General features: G+C 45.0%; 1 protein-coding gene across 2 annotated transcripts in view; it reads left to right on the top strand.

The window, feature by feature from the left end:
• The first annotated feature begins 8,733 nt into the window (after nucleotides 1-8,733).
• The window catches only part of TRIM67 (tripartite motif containing 67), a 47,363-nt gene continuing 37,436 nt past the window's right edge, over nucleotides 8,734-18,660 (top strand). The window contains exon 1 of one of the 2 annotated variants that reach the window (XM_019797350.2): nucleotides 8,734-10,742. In XM_019797350.2, the coding sequence (XP_019652909.2) occupies nucleotides 9,705-10,742 (1,038 nt within the window). In that variant the 5' untranslated portion in view covers nucleotides 8,734-9,704. The remainder of the gene's footprint in view (nucleotides 10,743-18,660) is intronic. The other variant, XM_019797349.2, reaches the window with a different exon arrangement.

Genomic DNA, 18,660 nt, shown 5'->3' with positions numbered 1-18,660 from the left:
GAGTAATTAATTTTTTCCATCTTTTACATTCCCTTCTATAAAGTAGAGTGATTATAATTCCGTTTTACAGGAGTTTTGTGATGATTAATGGGGAATATATGCATAGGGTACGATTCTCACAGCAAACACTTAGGGGGGAATATGTAACTTTTTTATTGTCTCTGTAAGTGAATTCAGCTTCTATTTCAGCCACCATTTTGCTGGATGATAGAAATTTATTATCTGCTAGTTAACTGTTTTCTCAGTCATTTCCAGGCAAATACCCCCACCCCTCCTACCTTACCTCCCTCAGGTTAACTTGAGTTCTGGAGGGCTTTCCACTGTGAGAGTATGTGTCTGTGAAGGAGCAGTAAGCCTCTAGTCTCATGTAACCATCATCATCACACATATTGGCATCTACTGACATATCTGGTTTCCTGTCTGGCTTCTGGTCATATGGTTCTTGTAGATTTTAACCAAAAGGTTGCTTTAGGTTTGCCAGTTTTCTGGGGGTAGATCTGAGCCATAATAAGCCACACAAAAACCATTTTGGTGCTTCTGAAACACTTGCGGGGAGTGCAGGGACCCAGCTGGGCTGCCTTGCCTTATCCATGTGGACACAACATGTAGCTGTTTCAGCTCTCCTGCCTTTGCACCCATATGGGCCCTCCATGAAGCTTGTGGCTTCTCAGGCTACTCCTAAAAATTAAGGCTCTGATTCCCTCTGCTTTCAGATCTCCTGATCTGCATGGAGGGTCTGATCTCCCCATCCCTTCCTGCGGGACCAGTACAGTGCCAATGGTCTGCAACATCCTCCTAGTGACATGCCAACACTCAACTCTCCAGCTCTCCCTCTGATCTTGTGTTGTCTTTCAAGCTCAAAACTTTCTTATACTCAAAGTTTGAAAATTACTTTTTCTCTTAAAATATTGTCTTTGTCATGAGTTCAAAACCTTATCTGGAAGTCACAAGACAAGACTTCACTTTATTTTTTCTTTCTGTTTCTGCCATGACCACCATCCCTTCCAGATGGGTATGGAATTTCAATGAAAGGATCTTGAGTGAAGAGAAACAACTGAAAATAAATTATTAAAAAATAGTGAGACTATTTGACTAATATACGAAAATATCATCCAGTTACACATACATAAAAGATGTGAAAGCATGAGTTGGTCATGATTTCTTTATTTAGCATTGTTTCACTAAAAGCTTTCAAATCAATGCTCTTAAATTTTAATCAATGCATAGTGTAAGCACTTAAAAGTCTCTGCTTCCTTTGTTTTAAAAAGAAAACCGTCGTTCTCTATTTTTAACAAGTCCATTACTTTTGTGTTTTCTTTGCTCTGACTGTGATATCTGCCTTAGATATTAAGCTCCTCTGGAGCAGAGATTGTATTTTTCCTAAATACTACATTCATTTCCTGAGATACTGGTTCTGATAGCTCTTCCATTTTTCTTTGTCACTCACACAAGACATGTGGCTCACTTTCCCTACTATCCTCAAATACAGTCCTATATTTGAACCAAAACAGTCTACTTTCAGTTCACTTATTACCAGTATCTATTGAGAATATAACATAAACACGTTGGGGGTGGAGGGGCAGGAAAGTAAAAGAGTAATAATGCTTAATATTTGTTGAACACTACATACAGCCCACTGTTCTTAATGTTTTATATGTGTTACTTCACTAAGTTGTCCCAGCTCTTTGAGGGATATACTTTTATTATCTCCACCTACAGCTGAGGAATCCAAGTCTTTGAGAGATTAACATCTTGCCCAAATTTTCCCAGCTAGAACCAGGATTCCAACCTATGTAGTCTAGCTCCAAAGTCCATACTTCCAACATCTGTCCTGCCTCAGAACTCAGAAGGTTTATCAAATTTCTCTTAAAACCTGAGGGATCCTCAGGTAGAAATAAGTCAAAATATGATGGACGTTAAGAAGCTATAGTCCAGGGGCGCCTGGCTGGCTGTTGTTACGCATCTGCCTTCGGCTCAGGGTGTGATCCCAGGATCCTGGGATCGAGCCCCGCATCACGCTCCCTGCTCCACTGGGAGCCTGCTTCTTCCTCTCCCACTCCCCCTGCTTGTGTTCCCTCTCTCTGGCTGTCTCTCTCTCTCTGTCAAATAAATAAATAAAATCTTTAAAAAAAAAAAAAGAAGAAGAAAAAGAGGAAGCTACAGTCCACTTAGTTATATAGTGACTTTCCTATCATAAAGGAATGCTTTTGGCTATGAATTGGACAATGACATGGTTTTGAGTCATCTCTAGCACTTTGCCATACAGAAGATGCCCTGCCTGGGGGCCTACGTGTTCTCTCCTTTTCTTGGTATATCTTTGCTGGGGAGATGGGTCAATAAAGCTATGAATTTGAAAGCACTTCCACACAATAGTCCACAATTTCTTCTCTGATCTTTCTTTTTCCTACCAATTAACCAATTTGTTTATAAACCTTGAGGGTTGGCCCTTTATTTTATCATGGGAGACTGGTAGACTTATAGACACTACCAAATACATTCTAACATCCCACCGATTTCCTGTCTAAAAGAATATTGAGTGGAGAAAATAAGGACATGATGGAGCCATGACTTCCACTGTGGTCAGGGAGAGGAAGCATGGAGCCCAACAAAGGGAAGTCAATGGCCCATTCGTGTTGGTGGTTAGGGTGAGAACAAAGGGAGAATGAAGCTTAAGAGGTCAAGGTATGGGTAGAAAACAGCATCTAAGAATTAAAAGAGCAAAAACAAAGAACAGCCAAGGCTATTAATCAATAAAAATAGGTTGAGAGCAGAAAAAAGTCAACATCCAGACAGAATTGACCAAGGTATCCAACCAAATAAGGGCATTACCTTAATCACTTGAATAAGCAGATGGGTCAACCCAATCTTGTCTTTTTGAACTCTTTTCTGAACTATCTTTTCTGAAAGAAAAAGAAGGACATCATAATACCATAAAGGCAAAGGGTATTTCATGTAACCTGAAGGTAGGAGTATAGCTGGGTGGTCAGAAGCATGCAAGGTTGTGGGACTCTCAGAAGACTCTCTTTCTTTTCTGTCTCTGCATTCCTGCTTCACTCTTCACTCTCTGCTTCTTTTGCTTTTCCTAAGATCACAACAGCTCATTAATTTTGGTCTTAGAGGCCTATCCCATCCAGATTCTCTGGATTCCAGTTCTACAGTCTAGGAAGAGAAGATTCTAAGTGACCCAGCCTGGTCAGGTGACTACCCTTGGACTAAACAACTGTGCCTGTGTTTGGGATCAAGTTGTATTAGCGTGGCTGAGGAGAATCTATCATGTAAGGCTGGAGCCTACCCTACAGTTTCACCATCTCCTGGGCTAGTCTTTGTTGCTGTTAGGGTCAGATTAGATAATATATATGAAAGTGTGCCATGAAAATGTAAAGCATTATTACAATTTTTGTGGCTGAAATTTGTAACCATGGGGAAATATTTGAAATTGCTTTTATGGTAATAATAGTAGTTTCCACGCAGTATAAAGATACTCTGGATATATAAAGAGCCCTGTAAATTGGAGTCAATTTGTTTCATCTGATATTTTATTCTAAACCCTTTTGCTTGCAAAGGATGCAGTGAGAGAAGGATGGGCTTTCCAGGACCATCCTGATCTGTTGAGAACAGTCTCAGCATTAGAGGAGGTGTGGAGCAATCGTTATTTGGTACTCAAAAAGTTAAAACAGAAGACTGTTAAGCACCAGTCAAGGGTGTCTGAAGGGGAAAGTGGCTGGATTTTAGGATTCCTTTATAGAATCTGTCTTCTGGAGAAGAAGCCAATTTTATGCCCTGGAGAGGATGCTTTTGTTGCTAGTGGTAATTTTTCCTCATTAACTTTGCCACAGAGCAGCTTTGGTGTGGTGTGCCTAGCAGTAGATGTGGCCACTTTTTTCTAGTTAAATTAAAACTACTTTAGACCATATGGTTCCTGGGCTGTAGATTTTTATTAAATTTCCTGAATCGTCCTACACTGTAAAAAATAAACAAACACAAACTTAAAAGAAAAATACCAAAAGTTTTCATTTAAAAATTTCAGAGAATCTTATGCTTGAGAATACAGCATCTATTTCTGGTTGATAAAGCCTTAAATACCCTTCCAATTCATACTTGAAATTCAAAGGACAAAGCAGATTGATTGTTTTACTTGTAACTTGCTGTGTTAGTTTGAGTAAATTATTCAAATTATTTTTACTTTTTTGAGAGGAGAGGCAACATTATCCTGCCTCTAGTGTGTTTCTGGGACACTTAAGCATAAAAGCCATCCTGGAGGGGGGTGCTTGGATGGCTCAATTAGTTAAGCAACTGACTCTTGATTTTGGCTCAGGTCATGATCTCAGAGTCCTGAGATTGAGCCCTGTGTCTAGCTCCGTGCTCAGAGCAGAATCTGCTTGTCCCTCTCCCTCTGCTCCTACCCTCACTTGTGCTCTTGCTCTCTTTCTAAAATAAATAAAATCTTTTTAAAAAAACATGTTGGAGCACAAAGAAACTCATGACAGAATGTTTTTCTCTGCCCTGAAGACAGTGCATTGTGGAGTTTTAATTACTAATGTTGCATTCCAATGTATCCAAATGCTTCTCTTTTAAAAGAAACAGGGCTATGGGAAATGGAGTACTTAGGATGACGCTAGAGGGATTTATGTTCATAACCAGGCATTAAGTATGGGGCCATCTTTCTGAGATCCATAAGTAGTTTAGAATAGAACAGAGATGGAGATGACCAAAGGAAGGAGAAGCACGTAGAAATAATTAAACACTAAGAGGATCAGAAGTAAAGGATACTAAGAGAAGATGTGCATTGCTAAGAAACAAAATCAACGGAGTAAATTTTAAAAATCTAATTGGTTTTATTCAGTGACTCATGAATTGGGCAGCATCCCATCTGCAGATAGAATGGAGCTCTTTGGAGCTATACAAAATGAAAGACTATAGGCAGAAGGGAGCAGGAAAAAGGAAGTCATACTAGACAAAAACACAGGTTGGTTATTACCAGATGACTTTTTCTAGGGGATGACAAGGCTCTATTAGGCAGACTACCTAATGAGTGCTAATCAGGCAATGTCTAATTGACTGGTTCCAGACTCCATTTCTAGGAGAACCAAAATTGCAATTAAGTTAAGTCTCAGTTTGGGGACACACGGCTTAGCATTAGTGACTCCATTTTCAGCCTGTTGCCTTTAACAGCGCACACACACCACACACACAAGAACAAAAAGAAAGTAACCTGTTTGAATCTGAAACTTAAAAGGAGAAAATTTCCGTGTGGATCTGTCAATACTTTCTACAGGAAAAAAAGAAAAAAAGAAAGAAAGATTTCCACCAAAGCTATGGTTTTCAGGGAAGGTTATGGGGATGGATAATTTTGAACCTACAGCCAGTCAGTTGGTCCACAAAGACAGATAACTTAGTAAGAGCCAGGCAATGGTGGAGAAAACACAATTCAAGGAACAAGACAGACACGATCCCATCCTTGAGGAGCTTCTTGTCCAGAAGAGAAAGATACGTAAACAAAATGGCAAATGATGATAACGCTAAAGAGAAATAATACAGGGTGCTTCTGGGAACATAGTAGAGGCACACCCAACCTGGAGGATGGGAGTAGCCTGGACAGCCTCGTGTTCAACAGTGCTGAGTGAGAACAGAGAGCATGGCTTATCTGCATTACTGAGCTCCCCTCTACTATCCACCAGTTACTCAAAGCTCAGAGGGTAGTCAGCAACTGTGGCTTAAAGGAAAATGTTTGAACTTGAAGTCAAACTGGTTCTAGGTCCATCACCACAAGCTGCAAGACCTTGAGCTTCCTCATCTCAGTTTCCTTGCTTATAAAATGGAAATAATAAAATATTTCCATGATTCTAACCTATTATAAGATGTACATTAATTTAATAAAAGATTTTCAAGTTCAGGGTAAGGAGTGAGGGAAATATCTCTCAATTGTAGGATACATCCTGATTTCAGCCACATCAATATGTAAAAATATGTACATCATAAAGGTGAGGAAATGTGGTGACCCAAGGTTGTTGGTGAAGATTAAATGAGATTATATGTGAGACTATACTTCCACATTGTGCTCTGAACTGAGCATCTCTGTTCCCCCTCCCCCTGCCCAAATTCATATACTGAAATCCTTCGGGAGGTAATTTGGTCATGAGAGTGGAACCTCATGAGTGGGATCAGTACCCCTATAAGAAAATACATGATAGCTTGCTCTCCTCACTCCCCTCCCCCATCCATGTAAGGATACAAGAAGAGAAGGCTGGAAATGAGCAAGGGGTGTCAGCAGACACCAGATCGGCCAGTGCCTTGATCTTAAACCTGCCAGCCTTACTTGCCTCACCCTCTGCATGGCCCCGCCTTTAATAATATACAAGTGACTTGAGAAAAATGGATATGGCATTCAATCCTGGGACCAATTACTTCATCAGTCATTTTTAAGTAGGATATATTGTGATTAACAACTAACATACAGAGTCTTTTAGAACCAAAAGGAAATTTAAAGTTCAATGAATTCTACCCTTAAAATTTATCATACCAAAAACCAAGGACCAGAGAAACAAAAGACTTTTCTACACCTATGGTATGTGGCAAAGTTGGGACAGAAAGAGGCCTTTTTATAGGCAATGTTGACAGTTGTTAGTAATTATGATTCTACACAGTGAAATGTTGGAACTGGCAGTGAAATGTTGGAACTGACTGTGTAACCTCAGCTCATACAAAGCAGCTATGGAATACCAATCCCCCAAGTGAGCAGTACCTTAGCAACAGTGCAGTACAAGTCTAACCTGATAGGTCGTGGAACTGAGGTGGTGGGGATGGAGAACATGTGAGAAATGCATAGGTGTACAATTCTGATGTATTAGATGAGCTTCCTCTCCAAGGGAAACAAAATCATGCTCAGCTTGCATGACAGAGTTATTGGAACTGTAGGTCCTCTACAGGGAAAGATTACATACCCCTCCAGCAGCCCTGCCCCTAAGCAGTTTACCTTGGTCTGAAAAAGACAGAGTGGGTCTCAGGTTTATGACTGCTTGGTGGCGGAGGGGGCTCTTTACAATAGAAAAGAGGCTATTACTTTCTTTGCAGTCACCAGGAGGCTGGGCTGGGCTGGGCTGGACTGAGCGATCACGATGCTGAAATCACAAGAAATGCAACTTCAAGTGCATTCAGTCACAGACCTACTATACTCATGCCAGGCATCCAAGAGCTTATACTGTAGGAACTTTTTGGAAGGCTTATCAAAGCATTGCAGGCAGCATCCAGCTCATTATGGCTTTATCTATAGAAGCCAGATTAGGACAGGCTTGTCACCATCTCCCACCTGGGGATACTTGATACCTGGTTAAATAATTGTTCTAAGCCCCCTGTAGCTGAAGGGAAGTCAAGTCAGGTCTCTTAGCTCCGTGGGGCTCTATCTGGCACGAGGTTGACCTGCCTGCTCTTCAGCCTTAAGACGGACTGGAGCCAGGCGGCTCAACACAAAACCGCACTGAAGAGTCGCAGGATGTTAAGCCGGAAGTAGGCTATGCAATTTGTATTTAGGATTACTTCATTTAGTTCGCATACATAATTTGACTCATTTGACAGATGTGAGATCGGAGACCGGGAAAGCGTAAGCAAGCTGCTCAGGGTGGGGCGACTGCTCAGTAAAGGAGCTGGCAATCGCGAAGTTCGGGGACGGGCGGACTACTGTCGGGAGAGCCTTGCCACCCCTCTCCTCAGTGGTCTGCGCGCGAGTGATCCCTGACAGCCGCAGTCAGGACCGCAGCCTCTTCCTGCTGTAACCCGCCAGCCACAGCAGCCCCCTCACCCGGTGACTGGCAGATGCTGACACTCCACGCCTTGCTCTGTGGCGCCTATCTTGTCTTTGTTTGGAGTACTGGAAAATCTGAGAACGCAGGGGGCGTGACTTCAATATTCATATCATTTCTAAACAAACGATTTTCCAATTTGTGTCTGTTTCATGCCTGATGACACTTCCGTAGGCAGAGCCTGCCGCGAGTCGAGCCCTTCCTTCTGCCTATCCCCACCCACCGAGCCCTCGGCCTCCCCCCACCATCCTTCCCTCGGCAGCTGAGAGAGAACAGCGGAGCAGACGAAACAGCCAGGGCCGCGGGTGGGAGGCTGTTCCCGTAGCTCGTGGCTGGCGTGGAGATTTCCCCATTCATAAAACTAACACCTCTGCTCGCTGACTTCCCGCCGGCCCCAAACCGCCCCATCTGCGGCAGGGTAGGACTGGGTTCCGGGTGCTCTGTTCCAAGGACCAAGGGGCCTAAACTGGCGCGTTTTCGCGTTTCGCCAGGGAGTCCCATTTTAGAAATCCCATCTTGTGTCCTCAGTCTGTAGGGACGACTGGCATCGACCGCGGTTGAAACCAAAAGAGAAAATGGCTTGTGGTTCAATCCGTAAATACCACCTCACCCTTTGACTTCAGGCTGTCCGACATTTTGTGACTTGCATCTTTTGCTCTATCATAGATTCAGGAAGTGACTGTCAAACCATGCTACCTATCCATTTGTAAACAACTGGCTTTTTAGGTCCCCTTCTACCCTTTTATGGTGATGGGTGGGAGCGCGGGAGCGGGCACCAGAGAAGATGGCAGGGGCGGGGCGGGGCAGGGCGTTGTACTAATTCAAGATGCAATCTCCATCCAAATAATAGATTATTATTAACAATTATCCTCTCTACGAAACGCTTAAAATTGCCCCTTGACTCCGCTAGCAGCAAAAGGCTAGCCCTTATTCGCTGAGCTGACTCCTCCTCGGCTCCCCCCGCCCCCCACTACTCTCTGCTCTGGAAATTACAACTCCTTAGCACGCCCAGCGGGGAGGAGGCGGCGGCAGGAGGGAGGCGGGGAGGGGATTCCCGAGCCAGCCGGGCACTCGCCCTCCGCCCGCTGGCTGCAGCGTCGCGCGGCCAAGGTCAGAGGCGCCGCAGGAGCGGCAGCAGCGAACCAAGGAAGCTGGTCAATTCTTGCCGCGGGGGAGAAAGCCCAGGGCGCATTTGGTTCGCACCAGCAGCCACCGGGGAGGACGGCGAGCGAAGGTCTCCGAGCCGGCCGGGCCCCGCAGATACAGTCGCTGGAGCTGCGACCCTGCACGCCAGGGGGCTGCCCCTCAGTCCGCGCGCGAGGAGCTGGGGCTCCTCCTCAAGCTCTGGGCGCTGTCCGTCGCCTCGTGGTGCTGAACCTAGCCCCACGGCCAAGCGGCCTGCTCACCCGCCTTCTCACCTACTGATCGCTCTGATTGGGGCGGGGCAGGGGCAAAAGGGAGCCCCTGAGAAGCTGCCCACTGGAGAAGAGGGGTTGAAACAGAACAGCTAGGAAACGGCAGCCCGGCCGCTGGTCCTGATGTGCAGAGGAGACGCGCGCCGCAGCCGGCGGCGGCGCTAGTGCTGATTCATCACCTAGAGCGCCTCACAGGCCATCACGAGGGCAGCCGTCTGGCTCCGGACTCTGACCGCAGGTTGAAGCCGCTGGCGCAGAAGCCTCGCGGGCAGGAGGTGAGGACCCCCTCCCTTCTCTTGCCCCCAGTGGTCCTAGGGCGGTGGCCCCAGGACAGAGAGAGGGGCGTGCCCCCGGGCTGTGAAGTGGTCATGCCTGTGTAATGCCCTCGCTTGCAGTCTTTCCGGTGCTAACCACGCTTGGTTCCCTCCGCCTGTCTCTGGAGCTTGGGTCGTTCCACCTCCCATACTGAGCAGCTCGGTCTGCCCGCGCCGCGATGGAGGAGGAGCTGAAGTGCCCCGTGTGCGGCTCCCTGTTTCGGGAACCCATCATCTTGCCCTGTTCCCACAACGTCTGCCTTCCTTGCGCTCGTACCATCGCCGTGCAGACACCGGACGGTGAGCAGCACCTGCCCCAGCCGCTCCTGCACTCCCGGGGCTCGGGGCTACCGGCTGGCGCAGCAGCGGCGCCCCCTCTGGACCACGACGCAGCAGCTGGCCAGGCCTGCAGCGGCACGAGCGGTAGCGCAGCTGGCGGCCTGGGCGGCGGCGCGGGAGGTGGAGGGGACCACGCGGACAAGCTGAGCTTGTACAGTGAGACGGACAGTGGTTATGGTTCCTACACCCCGAGCCTCAAGTCCCCCAATGGGGTTCGCGTGCTGCCCATGGTGCCTGCACCACCTGGCTCCTCGGCCGCCGCGGCCCGGGGTGCCGCCTGCTCCTCGCTGTCCTCGTCCTCCTCAAGCTCTATCACGTGCCCGCAGTGCCACCGTAGCGCTTCCCTGGACCACCGAGGCCTGCGCGGCTTCCAGCGCAACCGGCTGCTCGAGGCCATCGTGCAACGGTACCAGCAGGGCCGCGGGGCCCTGCACGGGGCTTCCGCAGCCGCTGCAGTGGCCATCTGCCAGTTGTGCGACCGCACCCCACCGGAGCCCGCCGCCACGCTATGCGAGCAATGCGACGTGCTCTACTGCGCTGCCTGCCAGCTCAAATGCCATCCATCCCGCGGACCCTTCGCTAAGCATCGCCTGGTGCAGCCGCCGCCTCCGCCCGCGCCCGCGGAGGCCGCCTCAGCATCCCCAGGCGCAGCCCAGGGCGCCCCCAGCGGAGGCGGCGGCTGCAAGAGCCCGGGGGGCGCAGGAGCGGCTGGGGGCAGCGCGGCCCGCAAGTTCCCTACGTGCCCCGAACACGAAATGGAGAACTACAGCATGTACTGTGTGAGCTGCCGAACCCCGGTGTGCTATCTGTGCCTGGAGGAGGGCCGTCACGGCAAGCACGAGATGAAGCCACTGGGAGCCATGTGGAAACAGCACAAGGTGAGAGCAGCCTGGGCAGGGCCCCGGGGGCACAGTGCAAAGAAGAGGGTGCCAGAAGGGTGACTGGCCTCTTCTCCGAGAGTTGGCAGAAGGCAGGAATTCCTTCCTTCTTTCCTTTTCCTTCCTTCCTTCCTTCCTTCCTTCCTTCCTTCCTTCCTTCCTTCCCTCATCAGTCATTTGACAAACGCTGAAATGAATCCAGGTACTCTGAACTGGGTGCTGGGAATGGGAAGAGCATGGAAAGATGACTTACTCGGTCCCCTTCCCCCTGAGATTGTATGATTCTACACAAAGGGCACCCAGAATGCAGAAGCAGGGCTTTTTTTGTTCCCAAAGTTGACTTATAAATTCCCCCGACGGACCTTCCGGATTTATGGCATCCAAAGCCCCTGTCTGCTGTGGAAAAAGATTTTTTTAAGTGCAAGTGTTCCCATTCACCAGCAGGAAAATGTCTGATGCCTCCCCAGTCTTGGTTCATCCTTCCTGAAGGCAGCAAAGATTCTATCCCAGCCCTCAGTGAAAGGACACACTATTTCCTACAGAGCAGAATTCCTCTCAGCTCCCAGAGCAGAAATTTGCCTACTCTCTCAAGGAGTCTCCAGCACTTTCTACCCCCAGAATGCCTCTCAACCTAGAAGGAAGATATAATTCCTCATGGGCCTTATTTGATACTTTGGGTGTGTGCCCTTTTAAGAAGGGAGCATCATTTTCCCCCAGAGACTTTCTCTTGCTGGGACTCTGCCACTCATGGCAGTGGGAATGGGGCGGCCCTGCAGATCAAGCCATACTTTGCTCTGCAGGCTGCAAGCCTTCCTCCCCAGTGACTTGCCTGGAGCTGCCAAATCCCAAGTGAAAATGGAACAGACTCTTAAGGGCCAACTCGTGGCTGTCAAGGTGTCCTCAGTACCTGACACTGGGAGGGAGAATCCTCAAAATCAGGTCACACCCTTGTTCAGGTCCCCAGGCAAGAGTGAGGTCAGTTCTTCTAATGAACATTCACCTTAATTTTCTATCCAAAGGCCAAGCCACACAACTGGACTCACTGGCACCCAAGGTCGGTGATTCTGGCCCAACAAAGTTAGAGTCCCTTACTTGATGACTCCAACTACATCCGCAAATTTGGACACTTATCATTCAATATCCTCTTTCTGGTAAATTCTCACCCCCCAACGAGGCAGAAGATCTCCAAATGGCCCAACAGGAACTACATATTCTGCTTGAGGAGGAAAGACAGGAAAATAAGCAATTTGCCATGGTTACCTTGTATCATCCAACTGGAAATGGACAAAAAGGTAGCATAGATGAGAAGAGAAGGGACTAACCATTCCTATTATAGATTTGTTATAATTAGTAACTATATAATTTCATCTGCTACAATGTGTGTGCTACTGTTGTGATTCAACATTTTCAAATCAGAAAATTAGAAAAGAAATGGGGAAAACATGAGACACCCACTTTGGAATGGGAAATTTGCAGAAGAGGCATCATTTCCCAAATAAAGAAATCTTTTGCAAAGAGGCTGTGATCAGTTACCAAGACAGGAAGTGTAGGTTCACATTCAGATTTCACAAGCTGTTACCTTTCACAGTCTAGAGGGCCAGAACTAATTCTAGGTGTTGCCACCGAAATCTTTAGACTTAGTGAAGAATGAAAACCAACATGAATTGAGATGAGTATGCAATCTTAAAAGAGACTAAGACTCTTGCCAGGAAACGTGAGTTGGATAAGGAGCTATGGTTTCAAGAACAAAGATTATGCAGGAAAAAAATCATTGGTCATCCCTCCCTTGGTATCCACAGCACTTTTAGAACATTTCTGTCCTCAACCAACCATGCAAAGTTATGAGGAAATATTGTAAGCATGTGTGATATTTGCTCAAAAGAGTGGGAAAGTTATCTATGGGAAACAGGACTATGCAGAATCTGGTGTCTCAATTTTATACACAATGCCACAGCTTCAGGGAACAAAGATATCCTCCCCAATCCAGAAGGAATGATGTGAGATACTTTTTAAGAATGAATAGAAGTTCTCCTGTTATCTTTTAGCAGGTGCTATTTTTCTACAGAAAGGACAGTTGTTGAGTAGTTGCTATGAGCAGATCAACGAGGGGCTAGGGAGCCCAAGTGGAGGGTTTGGTCTGGTTTTGTGGGCAGGCGTCTAGACCTCCATTGTAAGGGTGGCTACTTTTGAAAGAAAAACTGAAACACTTGATTTCACATTCCCACGGGGACAGTTTAAGTTCTTCAGTAAAACTTGAAGTCTCTGTTGTTGTTATCATCCAAAAATCCCAGCAGCAATGACAAAGTCTTGTGGTAGTACCAGAACTAGATATGGGACAGAAACATTTCCCTACACTCCTGTGCCTGCAGGAGCCTTCATTAAAGCCCTGCTCTAATTCCTCCCAAGAGTGACTGGAGCTTGCCATCTAATTAGTGATTCTTTAGCAAAGAGTCATCTAAGTGACACTGAAATCTATTTTAAAACAAGGTTGATTATCACCTTTTGAAAATGGTGTAAAAACTTCAGGTTTGAGCTAAACACATTTTTATGTATTTAATTTCTTATTGAAGTATAATTGGCATACGAGATTCTATTAGCTTTGCATGTACAACATAGCGATTCCACATTTATATACATTGCGAACTGACCACCATGATACATCTAATTACCATCTGTCCCCATACAAAGTTAATACAATACTATTGATTGTATCTCCCATGTGCTGTACATTATATCCCCATGACTTAGTTATTTTATAACTGAAAGTTTGTATCTCTTAATCCCCTTCACTCATTTCACACACCTCCAAACCTTTTCCCCTCTGGCAACCACCACTCTGTCCTTGGCATCTATGAGTCTGGGTTTTCTTTTGTTTATTTGTTTTATTTTTAGATTCCATTTGTAAGTGAAATCATGTGGTATTTGTCTTTCTCTGACTTATGTCACTTAACATAACACCCTCAAGGTCCATCCATGTTGTCACAAGCAGCAAGATCTCCTTCTCTTTTATGGCTGAGTAATATTCCTGTGTGCGTGCGTGCGTGTGTGTGTGTGTGTGTATGTGTGTATACATACCACTTCTTCTTTATCCATTTGTCTATTGATGGATCCTTAGGTTGTTTCCATATGTTGGTTATTGTAACACATTTTCAGATGATTCTTCTGGAAAAAGATTAATCATTTCAAAGAACTCTGATGTGAAGAAACAATAGTTGTGAAAGATGGGACACAGAAGGGAAGCTTTCCAGGAGAGCTTTTGTCTTTTTGCCTATTGATCATGGAATTCTAATTTTCCTGAAGCCAGGGGGAAAGGATCGTTGTGAGCTGTATCTCTTCCCTAGAGTGACACATCACAGAATGTCAACCAGTTTGTCCTGGGTGCGCTCTTGCTGGGTGCAAATGGTCAACCCTGAATTAAAATGGATAGAAATTGATTCCTGAACTGAGGTATAAAATGCTGGATAAACCCTTCTTTAGAAGTCTTTGGAGAAACCTGGAAAATAAGAGAGTATTAAAACAAAATCTCATTGATATCCCAGGATTACCATTCCTAATGAGTCATCACTTCACAAGAGCAAAGGAAGTGATAAGGCCTAGAAATTTCAGGGAAAACAGGACCTCAGGTTACTCTCATGCCCTGAAGTTCTTCCAAAGGTCACTTGGCTTCTCAGCACCATGTCCTACCTTGTTTTATAAAAGGGATAAGGAAAGGCTTTTAGCCTTTAAAGCCTCAGGGGAAAGATTCCTCCATTAAAAGAAACAATATAAAGACAGAACGTGTAATCATAGCTAAACTAGGATCATAAGTATACTTATTTGGATATTGGTAGTACTTTATAGCCAAGTAATAAATACTCATTAAGAATTAGAATTATAGGGGCGCCTGGGTGGCTCAGTCGTTAAGCGTCTGCCTTCGGCCCAGGGTGTGATCCCGGGGTCCTGGGATCGAGTCCCACATCAGGCTCCTCCGCTAGGGAGCCTGCTTCTTCCTCTCCCACTCCCCCTGCTTGTGTTCCTTCTCTCGCTGGCTGCCTCTCTCTCTGTCAAATAAATAAATAAAATCTCAAAAAAAAAAAGAAAAGAATTAGAATTATAAATGTAGAAATATAAAAATTAAATATCTCCAAATTCTAATTTGGAGAGGAAAAACATTTCTAATGTTTTAGGTTTTTCTTGTAGAATTCTATCATACATTTATTTTGTATCTTTTTTCTTTAATAATACAATATAAGTATATTTTCTGTCAGTTAATGTCCATCATTTGTGATGACTGCATGCCATTCCTTCATAAGGATTTAATATTTTATTTGATCAACACTTCGGTGCTGGACTTTAGATTGTTTTCAGTCTTATGCTGTTATACACATCTTTCTACTTAAATCTATGCCTATACTCTTATTTTTTCCCTAGGTTAAATTTCTAAATATGGAGATGCTATGTAAAAAGATATCTGACCTTAAGATATTTGTTTAATGTTGCCAAATTGCCTTCCATAAAGTTTACACCTATTTACTCCCAATAGAAAAATATGTAAATAAGAAAAAATTCATGTAGACAGCGACCTTGGGGAGTGAAAATAGGGTGGATTATCTTGTGTCTAGTAATTACTGTTTGCTATTTTCATTACATTATTGTTAGAGCTATTTTTAAAAAGAGGATTACATGTATCTAGATTTTTATATTTTTAACTACTAGTTGTCGATCTGCCTTCTCTCAAAAATTGGTTTGATCTGAGCAGCTAATTGCCGAAGCACCCCTCTTGATTTGAATGCGTGTGAAAAGAGGGAGCCTTCAGAGCCTACCTGAGACACTTTAGAGTGGGGTTGGATGGGGGGAAAGAGAGCTCAGTAAAGAGACGTACCTGGTAAAACCCTTTGGGGAGGTCTGAGTGCTACCATTCAATGGCTGACTGTGGCACACTAGCAGCTGATTCTCAGCCCAGTGCTACTGAATGGAAAAGCATCAGGGTCCTCGGAGCACATGCCATGGAAATATGCACAATCTGAGCCAAAGTCTGGATTTTTGAGAAGTTGAATCTTTGACCAACTCTGAAGTTCTCAGAAATGAAGTATGTAGGCTGGCTTCTGTTCCATCTGTCCCAAGTTGTCTAAGAACCAATGGCTGATCTGCTTTGACTTCTGGAAACAAGAGCTTACTCTGATAACTAAAGTCTACCACATCCTCTCAAACCACGCTCTATGTTAACATCACCATGTTTTCAAAGCCACCTGGGCTATAGCCCTGCCCCATGCTTGGATTTAATTCCAAGCAGGTTGGTAATTCCAGAACAATTATTAGAAAGAACCTTATGTTAACAACCTTTGAAAGATATGCTTTCCTCAGCACTCCACACATTTGGAAAAACAAAGTGGCTTTCAGAGAAGGCAAAAACCCGTAAGCTTGAACCGTTTTACCTTCTTTTTGAAGATTGTTTATAGAGATGGAAGGGTTTAGAGTTTAGGAAGACCTTGAAGAATGAGAAAGGACATTACTAGTGGTATATATACTTCATACTGTATGCTGTGGTGTCATTCCATGGTTGAGGTATGGTATTTTTAGCCTGCAGTGAGAGGTCCTTTATGTGGATGGATATCCACGGTGCTGAGACTTTAGCTGTGGATGTCAACAATGTGGAGTGTTCTCGAGGGGAGCGTATGTCTTCATCTTTGAGACAGACTAGGGAAAGGGTTGACAAACTGTCACCCACCATCTGTTTTTATAAATAAAGTTTTACTGGAACAGAGCCCTGCTCATTTGTTTATATATTGTCTGTGGCTGCATTTGGCTACAGTGGCTGTTGGAAGAGGTGAGTAGTTTCAACAGAGCTCTGCGGACTGCAAAGCTGAAAATATTTACCATCTTGTCCTCTGTAGGGAAACAGTGCGCTGACATCTGAACGAGGACCTGTGACCACAGTGTAGTCAGCTGAGCAGCAGCGGCCCCAGCACCCAGGAGCTTGTTGGAAATATAGAATCTTGAGACCTGCCACAGTCGTAATTACTGACTCAGGGTTTGCACATTAGCGAGACCCCGTGTTGACTTGCATGTACTTCAGAATTTGAGAAACCCTGGTGGGGGTGCTTTTTGGCACTGGGCCCATCATTGTAACTGTGCAAGTCATCAGAGAAATGGGGTGCCCCCTCAAGCCCGAAGCTGATACTCACTACGTGGACTCTAGCGGGTCTGAGCAGATCGAACCCGGGAGACTTACTTAATTACTCTGGCACTAAACACAATCTTTAGGTTCAGCAAATTCTGTGTGCTGGGAGACAATGCAATGTTCAAGGACCGTGGGGCCCCGAGGAGCAGGAATCTCTGAGGGGTGGGAGTGTGTGCAGAGCCATCTGGGCCCTTCTGGGCTCCAGTGTGGGTGTCTCTGGAGAAGGAAATGCTGGACAAATGCTCTTTGCTGCTTTCCTAGATTGAAGAGAAACAGGCTTACTGTTGATATCTCTGGATTTCCTTTTGGTTTGCTACTTAGCTGTTCTATAAAGAAGCAGAGAGTGCTTTATCCACTCTTGAGCGAGTTTTTAAGGGCCTGCCTAGGGAGTGGTAGAGGTTGGAAGTATCAAAACTAAGCAACCTAAAGGGGCAAGGGAGAATCCAGGTGACACTGGAGGGGAGGAGGGAGAAGGTGTGAATTCACCCCTCCCTGCTTGGAATTTCGTCTTGCAAAGTAAAAACTGCAGGATTTAGAATTTTTAATTCCTAAGATAGGCTGTTTCCGGCAGACATCATAATTCCAGCCTCCTCATTTTGTGGATGAGGAAACTAAGGCTCAGGGGCTTGCTATGGTTGCACAGCAAGTTGTGAAATAATTCTGTAAAAAAGATGATCCTTTAAATTTCTTCATTGTACATTTTGATTAACTGTAAAAATGTAATAGAATGCTGTGTATGTATCTGAACAACAACAGAAGTGTAGAGCATCATCTAAAGAGTAATTATGAATGGGAGAAATATTCTAAAAGCTAGGGACAGAGATTGGGACACAACCCCTCTTTCATTCAACTGTAATGGAGCAGCAGAAAATGGAAGTAAATGGGTGAGGAAGAGATAAAGCATTGAGTTTAAAATAAACAGCATAAAAGAGTTTGAGGGCAGGAAGCAATGTAACAGGTCACATAGCACTGCCTCTTCATTTTTCAGGTGGCTCTAGAGAGGTTAAGAGGTTTGGAGGAGAGACAAAGAGTAAGGAATCGTCCAGAAGGGACAGAGACAGGTGAGGTGGGGCTGGTGAACTCAAGAGTGTGGAAGAGGTCTAAATGACACACATAGCAGACAGAAACATTGGCCCCTGCCAGAAGGCTGGGCCTTGGTCACATGTCATTTGAAAGATCTGTTCAGACAGTACATAGTTTTTAAAATGAGGTCAAGGTTGTGTTAGGAAAGTAGGCAAATATTTGTACAAAAATATTCTCTCAATCTTTGTTAATAATTTGATTCTGGGTGGTAGTAATAAAACCAGGAAACCAATAAAATATGAATAATCAGAAATGAGAGGCATCTTAAAATGAAGACGGTGGCTTATCATCACTCAATAAATTATGTGTTGCCATATGGTTGACTTCACCTATCAGCTGAGCGGTATACCCACATAACTAAAAGTAATCTCTAGTACTTAACTATGGATAACTAAAAAGTTGATGGTGCCTTTTGACCTTGAAGTCCTTTTTCTGAACTTATGCTTCTAATGAGTATTTATTCTTCAATTCAACTAATTACTTATTCAATCAATGAGTAAATCTTGAATGTCTGTATCATACCAGGTACCATTCTAAACACTGAGGCCACAGGAAGATGTGTTCTCTTCCCACAAAGAGCATAAATGTAGTTCTAATAGAAAGGAGATCAGGGGCGCCTGGGTGGCACAACGGTTAAGCGTCTGCCTTCGGCTCAGGGCGTGATCCCAGTGTTCT

The sequence above is a fragment of the Ailuropoda melanoleuca genome, chromosome 6 (genome assembly GCF_002007445.2).
Source record: "Ailuropoda melanoleuca isolate Jingjing chromosome 6, ASM200744v2, whole genome shotgun sequence".
NCBI lineage: Eukaryota > Metazoa > Chordata > Mammalia > Carnivora > Ursidae > Ailuropoda > Ailuropoda melanoleuca.
Note: the sequence above shows the minus strand (reverse complement) of the source record. Positions and strands in the feature narration are given on the sequence as shown.